The sequence below is a fragment of the Salminus brasiliensis genome, chromosome 19, assembly GCF_030463535.1.
Source record: "Salminus brasiliensis chromosome 19, fSalBra1.hap2, whole genome shotgun sequence".
NCBI lineage: Eukaryota > Metazoa > Chordata > Actinopteri > Characiformes > Bryconidae > Salminus > Salminus brasiliensis.
In genome coordinates this window covers 14,906,884-14,929,535 of record NC_132896.1, presented here as the reverse complement: position 1 = coordinate 14,929,535, position 22,652 = coordinate 14,906,884, and the positions used below count along the sequence as shown (strand labels likewise).

General features: G+C 38.7%; 1 protein-coding gene across 4 annotated transcripts; it reads left to right on the top strand.

Annotated features, from left to right (window-relative positions):
• The first annotated feature begins 944 nt into the window (after nucleotides 1-944).
• zdhhc2 (zDHHC palmitoyltransferase 2) lies at nucleotides 945-22,549 on the top strand. 4 transcript variants are annotated; one of them, XM_072663823.1, is made up of 14 exons: nucleotides 945-1,248; nucleotides 9,209-9,235; nucleotides 9,402-9,493; nucleotides 10,983-11,103; nucleotides 11,806-11,875; nucleotides 11,971-12,003; nucleotides 13,584-13,704; nucleotides 13,974-14,012; nucleotides 14,636-14,768; nucleotides 15,077-15,203; nucleotides 15,760-15,849; nucleotides 18,923-19,038; nucleotides 20,130-20,193; nucleotides 20,376-22,549. In XM_072663823.1, the coding sequence occupies exons 1-13, from the start codon at nucleotides 1,122-1,124 to the stop codon at nucleotides 20,168-20,170; spliced, it is 1,137 nt and encodes a 378-aa protein (XP_072519924.1). In that variant the 5' UTR covers nucleotides 945-1,121; the 3' UTR covers nucleotides 20,171-20,193; nucleotides 20,376-22,549. The 4 variants fall into 4 exon arrangements, with proteins under 4 accessions (XP_072519924.1, XP_072519926.1, XP_072519923.1 ...); XM_072663825.1 differs by having other exon boundaries at nucleotides 9,399-9,493; nucleotides 18,962-19,038; XM_072663822.1 differs by having other exon boundaries at nucleotides 9,399-9,493.
• Nucleotides 22,550-22,652: the final 103 nt, after the last annotated feature.

The window sequence follows — 22,652 nt, the reverse complement described above, 5'->3', positions numbered from 1 at the left end:
AGAGAGAATTTCATCCCTACCATGCCCACTCCAGGCTATGTTTTACCACTATGTAACTCTGGTAAAATGGGCAGAACAATGCTCACAAGAACTATGTAAAGCTGCGAGTCATATTCAAGTAATATCCTGTAATATTACTCTTCTGAGTCAGCCCACACGCTTCCTACACTTTCAGTGGTAGTTCTGTATCTCTCAGCCTGTCCAGAAATGCACAGTAAGGCTTGTCCTGTAGGGATGGCTTAAAGGCTCAAAGCACAAATTCCACTTCCCACCTGTAGGGGGAGCCCAGGAGAATGAAATACCAATTCTCACATAATGCTGCTTTAACAATCAGCTAGTGCTAGGATGCCTTCAGGAAACGCTGCCCTGTTGGTTTTGCAGACAAACTGCTTTAATGTTGCTCAGACTTTAGTACCTGTTGATAAATGATGGATGTTCAACAACTGTTAGGGGACAGTTTTTACTTCTATTCACCGAGCATTTAGTAGATCCTTTTACCTCGGCTTGACTCATTATTTTTGTCCATCATTTTTATCCTTCAAATAAACTAAGCTGATGTAATACATTTAACCATCTAATAAAATCGACATTTAAACCTAACTTTTATGCAATATTTAAACCTACTGCTAAACCTAGCCCTCGACTTCAGTCCAAACTTGATAAGAAATGTTAACTACCAATTAATTAATTAATTAATAATAATAATAATAATAATCATATTACTACTAAAAATAATATCATATTTATAGTTGTGAATTATTAAAAAATTAAAGACAATTTGAGGATCTAAAATAACGTGCTAATTACTTCTACCTGAGTGAGCTCTAGCCTCCTCTGTAGCTGCCGTTGCTGTGGACTGGCGTACGAACACTGGGCTTAATGAGCGTCATGGCAACCTGGTGAGAAGGGGCGGGGCCACCACGCTGCACCACAAACAGGACGGATCGGGGCGAGGGAGGGAGCGCTGGCCATGGGGCATGGGGCAGCATCGCCCCGGCGCACTCAGCACACCTCACCGCCATCCATGCCCTGACAGGCTGGGGCGAGCTTGACTGTTGTTTTTTTTGTTTGTTTGTTTGTTTTGTTTTGGCCACGTTTTTGGTCAGCAGACAGGCTAGAACATGGCGCCGTCGGGCTCGCGTAACATCAAGAGGGACTGCCGGAGAGTTTTGTACTGGATCCCCGTGCTGTTCATCTGCCTCATCGTGGCGTGGTCTTACTACGCCTATGTCGTGCAGCTCTGCATAGGTAAGGCTGAACACGCAGCTGTCTGGGTGAACTTGAACTGTGGAAGGAGACGGCAGCTGCCCACAGTCATGTGGCTGTGCACGGTGGGACTGGAAACGTGGGGGGAAAAACACACACATTTGGTCTCAGCAGTTGCGTAGAGTTAAAGGTTAGTGGCAGTGACATTGGCGACAGACTGTAGACAAGACACGGTTAACGGTGGTGGGGATTGTAAAGGTGTCACGAGAGAGAGGCAAACCATTAAAACTGTTGAGTCACAGTCCTGGTAAAGCAGTGTGTGAGACATTCATCTGTGTGTAAAAATACATGTGTGTCCCATTGTCATTTTGGGTCATATTGGGTCATTCATGTCTATGATTATTATTATTATTATTATTATTATTATTATTATTACACAGAACAACTATATTATTCCCTAAATAAATACACACACACACACACACACACAATATATATATATACACATTATTTAAACCCTGTAGCTGCTCTGTACACTGTGTAAATACTGCTGGATGAATTGACCAATAAAAATGCTCTAAACTACTTACTAATAAACTCTTATATTTCCATTCCCCTATAAAGTCACCGTTTTGGAGATACATGTTTTTCATTGGACAGTTTACAGGAATTACAGGTATATAGTTGAAGGAGGATGCAACTGGATGCCCCTGGTAAAAAAAAGAGTAACATAAAATCATAAAATCTTGAGGTTTGATGTTTTGTAATATTAACATGGTTCCAGTTAGAGCTCAACAGTATGCAGTTTTTGCATATTTGTCATAATCATGATCAATTACATCACAGTAAGCATGCTTTTCTGAGTATACTGTGGACAGTAACATATTGGACATATTCCGTACAGACAGAGCACAATCAGCCGTGCTTAATTGGATTTAGTGCAGTCTGTGAAATGGGCGTATAAATTTGAGCGTATCGTTTTTAAAAGGGGCGTTTTTAAATGCAGCACTGCTGATTAACTTTTGTCCATTTCAGTCTGTCATGTATTAAATGTATAAAAAATAACATGATCGGTCTAATCTATGCAGTATCGTCAGAATCAGGTATTAAATCTGATTCTGATCATTACTGTAGCCATTTTTATTTCTTATGGCATTTATAATTGAACTAAATAAAGCATAAAATATACGTCAATGGCACAAAAAGGAAGGAAAACGCCCAGAGTGTTTTGCATTGAGGATTTATCAAGTTATTAATTATTCTTTTTGCTTCAGCGGGACATATTAATCAAACATATTGATCAGAGATGTCCGAACTAGACTGTACTGGGTGACTACACTGTGGACCCAAACATGGAGAGCCATAATCCCTTCATCAGGCTCAATATGAACCTAGCAGCCAGTTTGGGGAGAACTATGTCAGATTCGTCATACATTGGTTTCCAAAGAAACAGTGATTTGAAACAGCCCAGAGTTCATGTGTTTAAGCTTCTGTGCAGTTTGCTTTATTTCAAAGCGCGAGAGCGAACCCCACAGCTATACTGTGATGACCCCCGAGGCTTGCGTGAGTGATGTGTCGGAGGCAGAGAGCACAGTCCCAAGTGCTGATGTTGCTGCTGAGTTATACCACCGTTTATGCTGAACTGCAGTCAGCCAGGCTTCTGTGTGTGCTCCAGCACATCTCTGTACAGCCAGCCTGGGCCAGGGGCAGGATCAAGAAAATTTTGGGGGTGGGGGTGCGATAAAAATCACCCTCTGATGCATGCCAAATCAAAGGGGAACATGGTCATGTCACTGCAGGCAAAAACGAAGAGGTGTATTGCAAGAGAGAGGTAGTACATCATCCTGAATGATGCTTTGGGGAGTGAGATTGAATCGATAGATTTAATATTAGAATAATTACAGTTGTCTCACTCTGTGTAGGCAACACCGTTTTCTTATGTTGAATTGACCTTGTTGATGTTGGGCTGTGTTTTCCTCTGTGAGTGTTACTACCCAGCAGAAGGTAATGGGTGAATCATTCGTTAAAGCGGCATGTGGCCTACAACAGAAACAGAGCTTGTTATGAATGTGTTATCAGCTGATTATATGTCTCGGAGCTAATCTCATTGCCTGGCTGTCAAAGTGAACCCCAGCAATCTCTGCTTGACCTATTTTTGCTTGTACAATCATTTGCACCACACACTGAGTTAACCCTGGAGTCACCGTAACCAGTCCAGACGCGTGAGAGTTGTACGGTCTTGGCCGAGAATATTGCTTAATGATGAATTTGATTTTCACTCAGGGGTGAGATTACTCACATTATTTCATTAGTTTGGGCTGTTCTCGCTTTATTGTCAGTCTCTCTTGCAGGTTTGTGGATACTTATATACTGCTAGACATTATTTCAGTGCAGGTATTATTTCGATGCTGTAATATTTAGTACGCAGCATGGCAAGATGCCTCAGAAGCTCAGTGTAACATTTCTGTTCAGGTAAAGAATGTGTTTAATTGCTAAAGAAAATCCTAATGTAATGGCAGATGTACCAGTGATGTACCTAAATGATGCAGTACATTACAAGGGAATTTTCAAAAGTTCCATTTAATTCTGTCATGTAAACAATAAATAAACCAATCAGAGTGTCACTTGTCATTCCCTTTAAGAGCCAGGTATTGTCTGACTATTTAAAGAATGCAGGCGAAAATAGACTGTTGGTGGGGTGTAAGATAGCAATAAGCATCTCAGATTTCTCTTTTATCAGTCTTGCATAGCAAACTAAACAACTTTGTTTACATCTCAGCCATTGAATTATGGAGGTACTCAGTGAAATTACCCTTTGAAACAGCATCATGTGAGAACCTACAGTCGGGAAGTGGAATTTGCATTTCCAAACACCCTTACGTGCTTTTCTGGGCAAGCTGTGAGATACAGAACCATCACTGAAAGTGACAGAAGCATGTGGACTGACGTGGCAGTGTAATTTTAACAGATTTTACACACATACGACTTGGGTTACACAGCGTAACACAGTTCTCACAGAGTGTGTCCTGCCTATATTACCAGGGTTAAATAGTGCAGTATAGTTCAGAACCCAGAGTAGCAACAATAAAGATGCTATTCTTGCTATTAGAGTCAGTGGAGCATCAAGTTGTTATTAAAGGTAAGGTTAAAAAAAAGCTACATACAGTTGCTTTAATGTTACTGTGTACCATTTCAGCAAAACTTTAAAAAGGATGAACATCCAAAACCATGACCTTGGAAATGACTGTCAAGGATTGAAAGCAGACATCTAAAAGCATTTTTACAAATTCTAATAATGTTGAGATGGCACAGGCGTCTGTTAACTGGTGTAGTGAAGCTAGAGATCCGGCACTTTCCTCCCAGCGCATCGACTGCACAGTGATGACCGCAGCAGTGGTAGTTTGAAAAGGGGCAGTGTCTGGCTTTGATTGTATTGGAGGAGGCCTGAGTTAAGACCTTACCCTTTTAGTGTCGGAAGCATTGCTAGTGCTAGGGGGAGCTACAAAAGGATAGATTGATTAGCAGGATCAAATTGAATTAATATTATCACTAGTTTTTAGCCTTGGCTCATGCAAATTGTGATGTGGACATTGTGAATAACCAATAGGTGAACTCTCTGCAGCACCAACAGGTACTCAGCACTCTTGCTGTCCTTGTTCATTTAACCAGGGTCATGTCCACATTCTGCTGCACCTTCAAAGATACTACTTTAAAATCTTTGGGTTTAATATAAAATTTGTGCTTTTGAGACCCAAACACATCTGTGTAGTAGTCATTAGAGCTCTGTACAATATTGTGTTTTTACACATAATATTTTGACATTTTTTATTGAACTAAGCCTGAAAATGTGTGTATTCCTACACCTTCATAGTTTTGGACACACACTCTCTCTCTTATCCTTGTGGGTAACTAAGGGACTGCAGTATCCTTGGTGCAGACCGTCCTATATTACTGAGTAGGTTTGCATTAGAAAGCAGTTGACTCTGCAGTGGATGCTAATAAGTGCAATTAAATATTAAACATTTAAACGTGGAAAAAGCACACATCAGTAAAATCAGAGAGTGTGAGAAATACATTCATGAAAAAGTCATATTTAAAATATTAAGAAGCAGCCTGTTGATTCACTCACCACTAAGTTGCAGAGATCTCCTGAGTCAGAATTATTAATTCCAGGTTATGCTGTATTAGAGAATGCCAGCAGCCTGTTTGTGATCACAGATATGCCTTGTGTTGTCATACTCCAGCGTTCCCCTGTGTTCTCCACCATGCTGCTGGTTTGTGTCTGTGACAGATTAACTTGTCAATACAATGCAGCTTACCTTGACTGCTATCTTAGCACAGTCTCTTTGCAGCACCAGTAGTTGCAAGACCTCGGTTATGAGGGTCTATTGATCTAGGTGTATGATCAGCAGCTTGCTTCCCTGTGGCGCAGGTTCCAGCATCAGCAATTACGGCAACTGTACAGGAAACCATCTGCTGCTTGTTGACCTTCTTTGTGCTGCAAGGATGATTTCTGCTGTACTCCACATACAGTATCATAGTGTTCATATACAGCTGAAAATAGTTCAAATGAACAATGGGATTTGGCGGTGCCAGGATGTAATTATGTAAAAAAAAATATATGCATCTTAATTTTTTGTTTCTCTGTGTTGAGTGTAGCCTGTAGGTGGCGCACTAGTAAGGTTGGTTGGGCTATTATAAAATAAATAAATAAAATTTATAAACAACATAACTACATTTTCATTTGACATTTTTGCTTTTTTCTTCACATTATATATAGAAATGGCATGACTGTACTTTCTTTTTCAGTACCAACATTGAGATCTTGAATGTCGGTGGGAATCAGTCATTTTTATTTAACCTCCTAAAATTAATGGTACCATCAAAAGTTCCAGTCCCAATATTTTTTTTGAATTTCCATAGTTTTTTTTCATCCTTACTAGATGTACAGAGTTTAAGAGGATAAACAACAAATTTGCAGCGCTCCAAGCCATGCTGCTTTGCCATCAGTGACTGGAGTCTGAGAGAGCACAATTTGCCATTCTCTCTCTGGATGGATAGATGGCACCCTCTCCCCTCAATCTCTCATCACTCTTGCTTGTGTCGATGTGTGTTAGCCGGTGTCGTGACGCATCCTATTCCCTAGAATACATCCTATCCCATCTGACGTCATCTTACAGAAGGACAGTTTAGGACCCAACACAGTGTGCAATGACCCAAAGCAACTGCTTACTAGGACATATTTAATGCTTTCAATGCTTTGCAGTCTTTTGCAAATGGAGTAACTGAATTTGGTAATATGTGGTTTCTATTTAAGAAAAAGTAAAAAGCAACTCAACAAAGTAATAAAAATATATATTTCCAGTTATTTCAATTGTGAATGGGCACTTAATCACGTGGACAATTTCACCCAATGGAACAGTCAGGAGAGGGCGATAGGATGTAGATAATTGTTGCTAATATTTGTTAGCAAGCTAACACACGTAAAAGGAACTAGCTCGATAGCAGATAACAAGTGCAGGATAGTTAGCTGTACCTGTTGGTATCAGCTTTATATGCCAGCGTAGCAACAACAATATTATATCGTTAAACTTGCTATGTTATTCACATTATATATAAAGTTTAATTGCAACGCTTTACAGAGATAAATTCCCAGTTATGATCAGTAAATATCTTTCAATATTTTTTTATCTGGTATATATGTATGACAGCCACGTGAAGATGGGCTGTGAAACAGTGAAATGAAACAGTTGGGGGAATAGGATGTGTCCAGGGGATCAGATGTGTCATGACACTGGCACTTTCCTCACAGCGTGTCAGCTGTTTGAAAAGATGTCCGTTGGCTAGCTTTGCATGTATTGGAGAATGCATGAGTTAAGACCTTACCCTCCTACTGTCGGAAGCATTGCTAGAATGGGTGAGTTGATTGGCAGGACCGAATTGGGAGGAAAATGAGGAAAATTTGATAAAACAAAATCAATAGGTGAGCTCTCTGCAGCACCAAACAGGAAGCACCTTGCTGCCTCTGTTCATTTAACCAGGGTAATGTCCTCATTCTGCTACCTTTTTTTTCCCCCAAACAAAGCGTCTTCTGTTTCTGCTCCATTATTCAACAGTGTCTCATCTTGTACATTTCTACCAGGAACATGGTGGGAAATAAAGACAATTTGTCATTACTCACAGATGTGAGAGAGTGTCAGACTTTAGTCTTTCAAAAGTATTTTCAGAGTCTCCACTGCCCCACAAGAAGAGCACAGCTAACAGCATCACATCACACAGTGTGAGTGTGTGCTGTTACAGACTATTTCTTACAGATTCCAAGCAAATTGATTACTTTCTTCCATCCAGTATCCGATCCAGTAATTTGTGCTGAGATGATCCTGTTACCAATACCCATCGATACCGAAATGTCTCTGATTCACAGTCAACAAAATATCGGGTACTGTTGGCTTTTTGCAGAACATTCTGGTGGCGCAACTGTCTAAGCGCTTTCACTAAGAGATTCAGATTCTGCTGATGCCACAGCTATGCATTGCTGGGAATCTAACAGAGAATTATTAACATTGCACTCTGTGCGGGTACAGTCATTTAGTGAGGCGCATCTAACAAAACTGTGCAGTCAGTTCTCCTCCAAGTGGGCTGTTCTGTCCACAAAATTTGCACTAGAGATGCTGTGACTCTAAAGAAGCACATGCTAACTCTCAAACTTGGTAGCATTGTATGATAGCAGATGGGAACTGGACTTACTTACTAAATTGGGTTAAAAGAAAACGTATTACTGTAAGTTAATAACGATTATGACATTATGTTGATCAGGGCAGAATAGCAAAGCATCTAAAATCATTAATCATCTTTTGCATCACAATCAGATTCAGACAGAGTGAATGCTTAAACGCTTTCCAATAGGGATGTTCGATCCAGTTTTTTGCCAGCCGTCTGAAGTCTGAGAGAGCACCATGCACTCTCTGGGTAGATAGATGGCAGTCTCTTTCCTCATTCCCTCGTCACTCTTGCCTGTGTCGGCCACTCAATAGGGATGTTTGATCATGTTCTTTTTGTCCCAGATCCAAGTAGCTTAGAGGAATATATGATGCTACTAATCCGATCTTTGTGTTTCTGTAAATGATACAGTCGCACAATGCAGGTAAGATTTGCTGATCATAAATACTTAAGTGAAATCATAATGTGGACATTCTGGACTGTTTTTCTTTGATAGCAGAAAAAAGTTTGTTAGCCTCCTCCTCTGGTATTGAATCTGCTGTTCAGTGCTGGTTTAAAACCCTAAGAAAGACAAGGTGGTGATTGTGTTAATAAGACACAGCTTTCCCATGATAGTTCCATCCCTATCCAGCCAAAATGTAGGAGTAAAAACGTGGTGTACTGTCAAAAATACACAGTGCATAAAGGAAAAACATCTCTAACACAGTCAAAGCACTAGACCGACAGATACTACATTACGCTTCATGCTCCACTGTGAAATAGTTCCACCCTGCAGACTTTAAACTGTGCTGTTATCTTCTGAGAATGCTCCTCACTTTAGCACCCTGGGAATAATGCTCATTAATGGCGCCTAGAGGATCCCAGAGGGCATACTGCTGGAATTGTAAAAACAGTGCACAAAATATCGGAAGTGGATCAGGTTTCAAATTGCTGATACCAAATTCAATAAAAGATCTTATACCTAATTTAAATAATGTGCATGTAGAGGTCATTTACCACTCTTCATGCTTTCATCTTAATACATTTGTGAGAAGAGAAACTGCAAATCTCCAGGCTTTCAGAAACATGCTGATATTCATGCCTTTCTCAGGCGAGCATTATCGAGGTCAGCAGAAAAACAAGTGTTATTTCCGACAGCTGCTGGACATACAAAATTGAAATACAGACACAGGGAGAGCAGGGCACCATGAGACAAAGCTTTCACAAAAATAGCAAAATGAAACTGCTTATTGAGTCTAACCTCCTTTTTCTCTTTCTTTTCACCCTTTTTATTTTTACACAGAATCAGTTGAAAACTTGGGAGAGAAAAGTAAGTAAGCCATTTTATAGTGCTGTCTACACTCAGCCTGTACAAATGCCAGTGCTGCTTTATTTTTTAATTAGGAAAGAAATATTAGTGTGATTTGTGACTCACTCTTGTGTTCACGAACAGTCGTTATTCTGTTGTTATATAAAGCTCCTCTGTTTTCCAGTAGTTTACCTCCTGGCGTATCATGTGCTCTTCATCATGTTTGTTTGGGCGTACTGGCAAACCATCTTCACCAAACCTATGAACCCACTCAAAGAGGTATGTGCTGGATCTCGCTTAGCCCCCCCTAACATTAAGCCCTTAACCCTCCAAGGCGTATTACACATTAAAGTGTACTATTCAGTAACTTCAGGGACTTCTGTACAAACGTGTGGGGCTGTTCTCTGTATTATAACACTTTTGGCCCGCCGGCAGACCGTAGGCTGTTTAAGGGGTTAAAGGATTGCAGCTGTTTTGAAGTGTTTGCTGATTAATTGTAAATTGAAAAATAATAACAGCTAATGAGCCCCAGTGGCAGCTTCATCGTTTCTCCACAGGATTCAAATATCAAGTCATTTATTTTATTTTACCTTCGTGATGAGCAATGATTAGTTGATCATTTGCTTATTATTTGCATGAAACAGACCATATCCTAGATAACTTAACATTTTTGTAGGGTTTTCTACCAGTAACATGCAGATTTTCATTTTATATGAATGTTTTCATACTATTTTGTCCCCTTTTATGTTGTTTTTTTTTGTTAAGGCTAAAATGAACTGTGTTAACTCTGCTAAAACAGTCCTTACAACTTCCAAAATATTGACTGGGGTCAAGCTACTGTAGACTGAATAGGTGTACATAAAAACATGATTTCACAACAACACTGGCTTTAAAACAGGCTGTTTTTGCAGCGTAGTGTCCTAATGAGGACTGTATGGACTGGACAAGTGTTGTACATTTTGAAAACCACCAAACTCTTTCAGTTTGTTATTGTTCACTTAAGTCCATTTTTATTGCACTGGCAGTCAAACTGAATTCTTCGCATGCAGGTATGTCATATACTGATGTTTAGCAGCTGTTTTGCTGTGTTGTGTTTACCCATCTGTTCACTTAAAGGAAGAAAAACACAGCAAATGATAGGATGAAAGTTACTCCGCACAGTTTATTCAGTTTGATATCTTGAGGTACTGCACTGGAAAATGTGTGGAGAAAAACAACCAAACAACTGTGTAGACGGCAGTAAGAAATGTGTCCTTTAGATCAGGTTAAAAAACAGTGTGAGATTTTCTTCAAGATTGATGAAATGCTGATAAGCTCCACACTACCAAATAGAACGAGAAGTACTGACATAGTGTGAAAACTGTTGGGGTTGTCCTGCTTTAAGTGAATAGACAGGATAATCAGAGCTTCTAAACATCAGAATAAGACGGATATTTGTCTTAAGAATATTCATAATTAATGATTCTAGTTAAGAAAAAAAATCAATTATTGATATAATCAATAGTTACATCCATACTATACCATATGGTAAGGTTTAGAAACTACATTCTATAGAGAAACTGCCCAAAACCCATTAGCTGTCCGAGTCCAGTGTCAGTCCCCAGTCCTTCTGAATGCAAATCTATTAAAAATGTAAGGCGTTGAAATTATTGGATAATCTTTCATCCCATTTGCCACCAAAATCACAAAGTGTCACCGTGAGCTGTGCAAATGACCTGCCAGACAAGCAACTTTAGAAATCAGAGCATTGTGGCTTTTGTTCCCTCAGTTCCACCTGTCACACTCTGACAAAGAACTGCTGGAGCGAGAAGATCGCGGGGAATCTCAGCAGGAGATTTTGAGAAGAATTGCCAAGGATTTACCTATTTACACCCGCACGACTTCTGGAGGTTAGACATCATTTCAAGCCTTTTCTGTTAGCCATGTTAATTCTGGCCATTTTCTCCAAATGATCAACAAAATACATTATATGGACAAAAGTATTGAGACACCTGCTTGTGCGTTGTTTCTTCCTAAATCAAGGGTATTAAAATAAGAGTTTATCCTGATTTTGTTGGAGTAACTGTCTCTACTGTCCCAGTAATGCTTCTACTAAGTTCTGAAGCATTGCTGGGAGGATTTGATTGTATTTAGCAACAAAAGCAGTGGTAAGGTCAAGATTTTGGATGATTGCCACTCCTCATCTCATCCCCAACTTCCAGACTCATCCCAGAAGTATTGGATGGAGCACCATCATTCCAAAGAACACAGTTCCACTGCTCCTCACCGCTATACTGGGTGTCTTTATACCCCTTGAGCCTCGTCTGGCATTAGGCATGGTGCCAATAGGCTCGTGTTTGTCTGCTCCAGAGAGTCCTATTCTATTGGCAATCTTCTCTACAGGGACTAGACAAGCTGTGTGTGTTAATCTGCACATCTGTATCAGCAATGGGTACAACTTGAAATAGTTAATGCATTCATTAGATGTGGTGTCCACAAACATTTGGACATTTGTGACATATATATTTTAAATATTTTCCAGTCAGTTTTATAACAGCCAAATATTATGACCTGTGCAGTAAAAAAAACATCATTACTCATTGTCTTTTTAGCTATTCGCTACTGTGAGCGTTGCCACCTTGTGAAACCTGACCGATGTCATCACTGCTCAGTCTGCGATAAGTACGACTTCCATATAACACACACTTGAAGTTTTTTTTGAGGAGTCATGTTGCTTGCATAACTGCTCATCTGTATTACTCAATACCATTTTGCAGGTGCATCCTGAAGATGGATCACCACTGTCCTTGGTATGTACTAGCTCAGAAAACTAAAAGCAAATGAAGAGCAAGAATATATATATATATATATATATATATATATATATATATATATATATTTTTTTTTTTTTTTTTTTTTTTTTTTTTGTAAAGAAAATCTGCATACGGCATCAATGTTCTAATATACAGAGGAGTATAGGAATATACAGAGGAGTAATAGGATACCTACCTGCGAAAGCTTTTTCCTGTAATTCTTTAGTTTTTAATTTGGCAAAGCTGTGGAAAGAGGGGCACAGTGTAACCCAAGATGGTTTAAGTTGCTTGCTTTCTTTTATTATCATGATATTATCATCAAACATCACTTATGAATTTTGATTGCAATTGGACAGATATTTGTGGTTACTGAGGTAAGTAACAGGGATCACTCCTATATTATTTGAATCTCCTTTTTGGTGGATGTAATGTAGCACCAACAGGAAGTATACCTCACTCAAAATCAACTCACAGTGAAAACTAGCAAGGCTAAAGGGCAGCCTATACGTGTCGGGAGTAGTTATAACACAGTGCTAAACTGAGCTTTTTGCTCCATATCCCCGGTATAAATTTAATACTGTAACATTTTAAAAGGATTTTATGCACAGATTTACCAGAAACACATTGTAGAAACACACTGCAGACATCACATAAAACATATTTTATCATTTAGATATCAAAGTTTGAGTTTTTTTAATCATATGTATTTGCATTTATTTGGATGTGTTTTAGGTTGGAACCAGTCTGAAATGTATTGACTTTGAAATGGTTATAATTAACTCCTGTGTCTGTTGCACATAACACTGCCTGTTGGGTAGTTTTGGGTCTGCACTCGCACTGCTTTTAAGCTGAATTATTCAGTAATGTGTAAATACGTCAATTCAATAAATAAATGATTAATCTGAGAAATAACTAAATATTGATCAAGAATCAAAATCTGAAAATCTGAAATGGTGTGCTCTCTGATTATATGTTTAGGAATACCAAGGCAAACTTCCACAAAGGAAAATATAATAGATGGTATTTATAAAATCAATAAATACAAAAAAAAAGAAATGGTTTTAAATAATAGTGTATTATAATAGATTTATGTTAAGCTAATGTGCTTAAAACCCTTGCACAGTACTGTGTCTCATCACTGTCACATAAAAACCTTGCATCATCTTAGAAATCAGCATGAATTCCAACATAAAAGTTTGGCAAAATGTAACAAAAAAACATCTGTCAGGTTCAAATTATGTAAAAGTAAAACCGTCAAAATGTATGTACTAAAGATAATTATATACTATAAAGATAAATATATTACTATATTACTATAATTACATTCTTATATAATAATTATATATATATATATATATATATATATATATATATATATACTGTCAAAAATTCATATACAAGGTGTTTGGATTATAGCGTCTAATATATATACATATTAGATGCTATAATCCAAAAACCTTGTATATGAATTTTTGACAGTATATATATGTGTGTGTTTATGTAGCTGGTATATGGTATGTTAACATTCCTGACAGCTGTTCTAGTTTTTCAGCTTTGTACTGCATGTTTTCTGGCAGGGTAAACAACTGCGTGGGCTTCTCAAACTACAAGTTTTTTACACTTTTCCTTGCATATTCATTGCTGTACTGCCTCTTCATCACTGCGACAGACTTACAGTACTTCATTCAATTCTGGACTGTAAGTATAAATCTTATTATGATGATGTTCTTTAGTTGTGTGGGTAGGCTTAGTTAACATGATGAATTTAATTCAGATAAAACTGTCAACTTGTCAACTGTCAGGATACAGAGTTCTTCGAGTGTCCTTCTGGTAAGATGCCTTGACATTTTCAGGAGGCAAGCGGTGTTACTCTCACTCTAATAAGAACAGTGTCAGGTGGCTTTCCACACGTCTGAAAATGTTGTCTCTTGGTTTTCATCTTTGGTGTCTTTTTATTTCTCTGCAAGGTTGGTGGTAAAATCCACGAGCATCTGACAGAGTACTGGGTAGGAGTTAGTAACTTATGCTGAGCACTGATTGATCTTAACATGCTTCTAATAGACTCCTATAGTGGCCTAGGTTGCAGAGTGAAGTGTAGAAGAGTGTGACAGCAATATGGCAGTCACTAGAGCCAGATTCTATAGAGCACTTCATGTTTTGGTTTAGCGATATCTCTCTCAGCTTACTGCTTTACTAAGTAGCAAAGAATTTTTGCAGCAGCCAAAACATTTTCCAAAATAGGGGTGGGCGATTGTAGACTTTCATAATACGCAATAAGCACTACAATATTTGGCTTTTCTGAGGAATTCGTGGCACATTTCTAGGAAGGCTTTGGGAAAATAGAAAAAAGAAAAATCAGAAAATCAAAAAAAAAAGAAATGAGAAAGTTATTAAATAAAAATAGACAAAATCATAGGCACTAGTATGCAGCTACTTTACACTTTACACTTTACACTACAATTTTTTTTATGATTTATTGCATTTGTTCAGACGTCTTTAAGATATTGCAATTTATCATGCTATGCATGTTGCCCACCCCTATTCCACAGCAACGCTGTCTGTAAGTTGCGTTATGCTCGAATGCTGTGTTGATTGGAATTCCCCTGTGCTCCCATGTGTCTTTCCTCAGAATGGTCTGCCCGACACTCAAGCAAAGTTCCACATTATGTTCCTGTTCTTTGCCTCCTCAATGTTCTCAGTCAGTCTGGCTTCACTGTTTGCCTATCACTGCTGGCTTGTCTGCAAAAACAGATCAACTCTTGGTGAGTGGATTAACTTGAAAAGGATCTTAGGAGTTTAACAAGCAACAGTTGATTACCTTGTAAGCCACAATCTAGATGGTTTGAGAATGGGTCTTTTTGGGCTTGTTTAATGGTCATAGTCTTTTTTAAGTCATTTTTTGCCTTTATATACACTGCTCATTGAACTGTAAAACATTTGTGTAGCTTTGCGGACCACAAGTAGCCGTGATCCACTTTTACATGACCTCTTTCCAACTGTTTCCCTCAGAATTACAGATTTGAGCAGTGGCTGTTTTACCTGTTTATGGCCTTTTTTTTTCCTCCTTCAGAGGTGTTCCGAGCTCCTGCCTTCCGCCACGGAACTGACAAGAATGGCTTCAGTTTGGGGGTCAGCAAGAACTTGCGCCAGGTCTTTGGTGATGAAAAGAAATACTGGCTTTTGCCAGTTTTTTCCAGGTAAATCATATTACACTGCACCTGCATCTAGTCATAGCATTAGTACGACCTGCCACAACAGATCTGACCATTCATGGGCTCCACAAGATATCTAAAGGTGTTCTGTTGTATTTGACACCAAGTTACCACGTTATGGCAGATCTTTTAAGTTCTATAAGTTTTAAGGTGGGACCTTCAAGAGCTTCAATGAGCTTTGGGGTTGGTAGTCTGTTCTTGAAACACCTTTGGTAAGTGCTCACCACTGCATGCAGGAAACACCTCACAAGACCTGCTTGATATTTTGGGGATGTCCAGTCTAGTCATCAAAATTTTACCCATGTCACAGTGGCTCAGATCCTTATGCTTGCTAATTTTCTGGCTGTCAAAACATCACTTTCAAAACTGACTGTTCACTTACTGCCTAATGTATCCCACCCTTTGGTAGATGCCACTGTAGATGAAGATAATCAGTGTTTTTCACTTCACCTGTGGTGTCAATGTTATGGCTGATCAGTGTATATTCAACTTGGGTCAGTTTGACTCTAAAACCTGTTGTGTTTCTTTGTTGTAATGTTAGCCAGGGTGACGGCTGCTCCTTTCCCACCTGTCTGGTGAACACCGACCCTGAACAGCCCGCCTCACCATCCGGACATGCTGCTGTGAAAAGGTCTCTCACATAAAGAGTTGTTTTCATTACATTCCAGATGTTATTGTATGCACTAAGAATGCTGACCACTCAAAACACACAATATTGACACAGATCCCCTGGAACCTTTAAAAAAAACTAGAAGATTTAGAACAGATTTTAATTTTACAGCTGTTTAATGTAATTAAACATTACATTTTAAGATGCCCCCTAAAGACAGACAAGTCTAATCTAATTCAGAAATATCTGGAAGCCAAATATATCTCCATGAAGCATTGTAAATAGCAACTGACATAATTATTTACATAATTAATTATTACATAATAAAAATAAACAGTGTTTTTATCCCAACAAAGGAAAGCGCTGGTTTTAAAGTGTACAGTTCCATGAATAAGTGTTTGTTCCCTTCTGATTTACATTTGTTATATATTTTGGACTTATTTGTATTTGGTGTTCAAACTAAATTTAATTGAAGACAAAGACAATGAAATACATTTTACATGAAATACATGTACTTTCCCTTTAGTTTATCAGTCAACCGATTAACCACATTTAGTTGATAATTGGGCTCCATTAAACTACACACATACTCACACTTGATTACTTGCAGCCCTGTTAAATCTTAATATAATTTAAATAGAACTTTTCCAGCGATGAGCACTATGCAGACATGTCGCACTATAGCATAGCCGCTTTAGCCTAAAATTACACCAGCAATACAAAACTAGCTCTGTTTTCAAGTTCTCTGTAATGCAGTTTTGACTAGTAGAAACTCTCGTTTCAGATCATTTCATCAGTTATAAAATGCATAACTGATCTACAGATCTATAAAGCCATTCTCACTCGTCATATTACCATGACGATCTATCCTTAATGGTAATGTTTACTTGTCATTTGTTTAATTTACCTTTAATTTACATTGAATTCATCTGTAATTAAAATTTCACTAGAAAAAAACTCCAGCTACATTAATGTTGTTACTAGTAGAAATCAGAATAGATAGATATCTACAATATCCAGATCTATAAAACTGCACATATCCTAAATGCACATGACAAGTAGTCAAAACTCCAGTAGGAAGTTCAGTTGTAGTAAAAACGTTATTATAGATAGCTGTAACTGGAATGTTTACTAGTGAAAATGTAATTAGAGATTAAAGAGAGTGAAATGTAAATCAATATTTACAAATGACTAGTCGGAATTATATAGATTACAGAGATGTGTCATCATGGCAGTATGACTAGCCACAATGGTTTTATTTATCTGTAGATCTGAAATTATACAAGGGTCACAATGTCATTTCTAAGGCTCTTTGACATCAGAGAATGACAGTGAGAGACATTATTGCCAAATTGAGGAACAGTTGTGAATCTTCCTAGAGCTGGACAGCCTGCCAAAATGATCCAGGAAGTCACAGTTGAACTCTATGAGAATGAAACCGGGTATAAATGTTGTCCTTGTGAGCAAGGAGAGTTGCAAGGTAGAAGTTTTTACATCTGGCATAAAACTAACACAGCATTGCACAATAAGACCATATCACAACAACATCATCCCAGTTGTCAGACATGGTGGTGGTAGTGCGATGGTGTGGTATGGGACTTGGGCAAACTGCCATCATTGACAGAACTTTGAATTCTGACATTAGGATTTGTTCAGTTTACGAGGACAAAAGTCAAGTCAAGTCAAGTCAAGTGGGTTTTTAATGTCATTTCAACTATATACAGAGTACACAGTGAAAGAAACAACGTTTCTCCAGGACCATGGTGCAACATAGACACAGTGCATACAGAACAGAGAGAGAGAGAGCATGGAACAGAAAAACAAAACAAAACATCAGTTCAGTCTCTGGAGTTGAGAAGTCTGATGGTTTGGGGGAAGAAGCTATTGCAGAACCTGGTCGTGTTGGACCGGATGCTGCGGTACCTTCTTCCTGATGGCAGGAGGGAGAAAAGTCTGTGTGAAGGGTGGGTGGAGTCATGCAGCGGGCAGTGTAAATGGCCATGACGGAGGGAAGAGAGACTCCGATGATCCTCGGATGATGATCCTACAATGGCCATGACTCTGATGATACATGTGTTTACTGTTCTGCTTCACTATATACTGGGCTGTTGGATCCTGGGTAAGATGCGAAAGATGTAATGAAAGATAAATCACAGTAGTGAAGCGTTAATGCACTAAAAGCTAATCTGGGTCACACAGCAAACCCGACCCAGGGATACATGAGTGTAGCTTTTATATTAAAACAAAGTGTGTTTTGTTTTCTCCAGTCTCATGACTTCTGTGGGTGTGATATTACGTTGTTGGACTATTTGTAGGCTGATGCACTGTTCTTATGACTGCTTACACCAAACACCCTTCCGTTAAATGAAATGGTGCTGGGTGCCCACTGCTCTTTGCACTTTTGTGTTTTCCCTACTTTGACACATCCACTTTAATTTAGTAAAGACTTAATGTTAGGAAATGTCAGGGCAGTGTAAATGGCCTTGACGGAGGGAAGAGAGACTCTGATGATCCTCTCAGCTGTCCTCACAATACGTTTGAGCATCCATTATTATGAAAGCATAGCTTCAAACTATTCTGCGGCTTAAAAACACTTCATGAATCTGACCCAGTGATCCGAAACATTCACCTCTCAGTGCCATCTCAATGCCTCAAAGGAAACTAAATTAAAATGTTTTGAGGTGGCCAAGTCCTGACTGGAACCTGAATTGTACTTGGACAGTTGAACAGGGCAGTTCATGCTCAAAAGTCTCACTGTGGCGGAATAAAAGCATTTCTTCAGAGAAGAGTGGGCCAGTTATAGGAAGTGTTTGCTGGCAGTTTGGTAGCACAACCAGTTAATACATTTAGGGAAGCCATACAAACGATGTTTGTATTCCCTCATGTGGTCATTGTTTTATATTTAATAATATATTTATATATAAAATATACTAATATATTTCATTTTCTGCCAGTCTGCCATTACTTTATTTTTATAAACCACATATACATTTACTACATGTATGACTTCCACTTCACTCACTGATGATTCAGGCTATTCTCTTCTTTTCATGTCATTTGTAGTCTTAAGCCTGTTTACTCTGTTGACTATTAGTGATGGAGAAACCCATCCGTTTCCTGCTAAACCCCTTAGAGAGTCCCAGAGCCGACTCCTGAGCAATGGACAGACGTGGACGGACAGCGAGGGGGTGGAGGATAAGGACAGACAAGGTGAGTGAACAGTGTAGTAATCTTACCCATCTCACTGCCATGCACTTAATTGCAGAAAACATGGGATGTTGACATTTACTGTTTACTGTTCTGCTCCACCATATACTGGGCTGTCGGATCCTGGGTAAGATGCGAAAGATGTAATGAAAGATAAATCACAGTAGTGAAGCGTTAATGCACTAAAAGCTAATCTGGGTCACACAGCAAACCCGACCCAGGGATACATGAGTGTAGCTTTTATATTTAAACAAAGTGTGTTTTGTTTTCTCCAGTCTCATGACTTCTGTGGGTGTGATATTACGTTTTTGGACTATTTGTAGGCTGATTCACTGTTCTTATGACTGCTTACACCAAACACCCTTCCGTTAAATGAAATGGTGCTGGGTGCCCACTGCTCTTCGCACTTTTGTGTTTCCCCTGCTTTGACACATCCACTTTAATTTAGTAAAAACTTAATGTCAGGAAAAGTATTAAAATGTGCTGAACAGTGGGCCTCCAGGACCATGGTTGGGGACCACTGCTTTAGGTAAAATCTTTTATATTGCCAAATTAGATTCTTTATTTATGAAGTGTGCTTACATTTTACTGTAATTTTTCAAGTTTTGAAAATGAAAAAAATATACATGTTCAGTGTGGTCTTAGACTTTTGAAGCCCACTGTAAAGTGTAATAACAACAACAAAAAACAAAAAAATTATTATGGTATAGCACTGATATTTCATAGGTGTGGAGTTTTCTCTCAACTACTTTGGAACCAGACTTCTCAAATATATATTGTTTATGTCACGCAAACACCTTCTATCTCCATTTCTTTGCTTTGCATTCAATTTTCATGATGAATGGACCTATAGACATGCTCCAAAATGACCTTTACATTGACTTCCATTGAAGGTTTTTTTTCTTTTTCCTGTAAAGTTGTCATGAAGATACAAGGCTTTTGAGATGATATTGAATAAATGGCAAAATATAATTTACATATTCTGTTTATTTCTTTTAATGAGGCTGCACTGACCAATGCAGTGGAGCCCTAGTCAAGTACACTGTTTACTGCTGTTTGATTTTTCTGTATCTTTTTCCTCTCATTCTGCACAGGCACAAGCAACCCAGCCATGACTATAGAAAAGGAAACTTAGCTCTGTTGCTCATGGAGAACAAGGTTAGTTTTTTTCTATGGCAGCTCTTCTACTCTGCCTACCTTCTATGGAATTAAGTTGTGACATTTGTCTCAATTATCTCACCAAGAAAGTTTCAATCACCTGCATCTGTTGAACAATAGTGGCTTAAATACACTGGAGAAATGACTGTGTTTTTTGTGCTGTGTCTCATTGTCTTCATCAGATCCTTTTGTGGTCATGCGTTTTGTCCACGGAACAGTGAAGCATGGTCTCCGGGCTGAAAAGGGCGTTCCGCTGTGGCAACAGACCATTTTTCATTGGGGTTTCTATCTAATTGCTTGAGTAGGGTGCTTCTTTCTAAAAAGCTGACTGTGCAGGATTACCAGTATGTATATTCATGAGGATGTGGTCAGATCCCATAGAGTCCTTTGTACTCCGTGGAGACGCTGTGTATGTACACTGTGCCTAAAGATAACGCTCACTGAACAGCTGCACTCTGGGTGACTTTCGACTTGCACACGTTTTAAAATGATCACCAAAGTGATTATGTACAGCTGATGCCTTGGTCATATACCGTGTGTGGTGGCGATTGTGTTTAAGGCTACGTTTTCTATCAGTTCGGGATGAGACATTGTGGTCGTGTGCATGCTGTGTGGTGAATATGTATATGCTATGTTCCAGATCTGATTTGACAACCTGAGGCACTGTAATACATACTGTGATAGCTGTGTCATGAAGTGCTGTCCAAAATGCAGTAGAATTCTTTCGAGTAAACGAGTTCGAGTTTTAGGTTTCTCTTGTTGACGTGTAAGAGAAGTTATTTGTATTTTTAATGACGTAGGTGACATGTCCAGTGTTTACTGGCCCTGGTGTATAGTGTAAGAACTGCATATCATCCTTTTGTTTAGTTCTTTACCACAGAAGAATAAACAGAAAACATTTGCTATATAGAAATATGATAGATAGACTGTCGTTTAAAGGGGCACTCCGGCCAAAATAAAAAATGTCTCCATTGCTACATCCTTTGTGAACATGCTAACTCACATCCTACAGCCGAAGCCCCAGTAGCCTCTAGGTCAAGAATTGCAGGTATTGAAGATAGGAGGAGCTTTGGTGGAATTTGTGGGGGATCTCTTTTCCCTCATTTCTTCCAAGTATACCACACTCTTACATACAGGCATTCTTCAATAGAATGGCATCTTTGATAAAGAATAAGGAGTCTTGTTTGATAACGTAGGAGGTTACAATGTAGGGTTAGTAATGCATGCTGGGTATTGTAGTGAGAGAACGTTGATGAAACAGTGTAAAATCATGGATTCTGTCAAGCCAAGGTGGGGGTATATACAGTGCTTCCCTACAGAACATATAGAATACTCCACAAATAACTCTTAAACTTAAATGCTAGCTTTAGGCCGGAGTGCCCCTTTTAACTTTTCCAATCCTGTACCTTGAATACACTCCTGAGCTGTGCGGGACCAAAAGAACAGGAGGGTTTTTAATTAAGTACGCCTCCGTGGAGAGAATGAATTATAGCCAGCTCCAAAACAATGAGACGCTTTGACCTCAGAAGCACAGAACGAGAAACCGGTGGCTCATTTGCACTTTACACTACTTTACATGTGAATACACTTAAACCTGCTTGCAGTCTTATTATTTTTCCCCCAGTGTGATCAACAGTACTGATGCATTACCGGTAGAGATAGGAAATATAGATTTGCAGTCCACATTGTGTTTCTTTGTTTTTAGAAAGGGTGTTGTGACATTTTTATTCCAAAACATGGCACTGAATGTTGAGATGAGATCTTTAATGTGGCTGCAAATACAGGAGTATAAGGACACCATGCTTGAAGCCAGGTATGATGTTTACAGTAACTACACACACTGCAGAAGACTTACTAGGGGTTTTGGGCGGATGGTTGACATGTTTCTAAGGGCTCTATTACTCTTTGATACTGCTTTTTATTTAATATGATTCTGAGAAAATTGCATGATAGAAAACTAAACGAAACGAAAACAATGTTTTTTTTGTTTTTTTTGCCAAGGCATAATGAAAAACACAGACATGCCAAGAGTTTCTAAATGTGTTATGGTGTTTTTTAACGTGCCTGTTTGTAGTTCTTATTGTGGAATCTGTCCGACATAAGACCATTCCATAAACCATATGGTATAGCATAAGGTTAGACTACAGCCTCCGCTATCATTTGTTACGTACATTATTTACTTGTATAAAAAGAAAAAAATAACATACTTTGGACTCAAGGAGACCAAATGAACTGTACTATATTGTACTGTGCTACATAGCCTCATTCACATCTCATGGACCATTTAATGATAAGGCTATAGAACAGACCTGGATGAATGTTTTCAGTTGAAATAATAAATCCAATGTTTTACGTACCTGGTTGTGGTGGCATTAAGTTCTTGAGTGTGTGCTTATTTATGTATTTATGTGTTAGATAAGGTTATATTGTGTATAGTCCTCAAACTTGGAAGTTTTGTG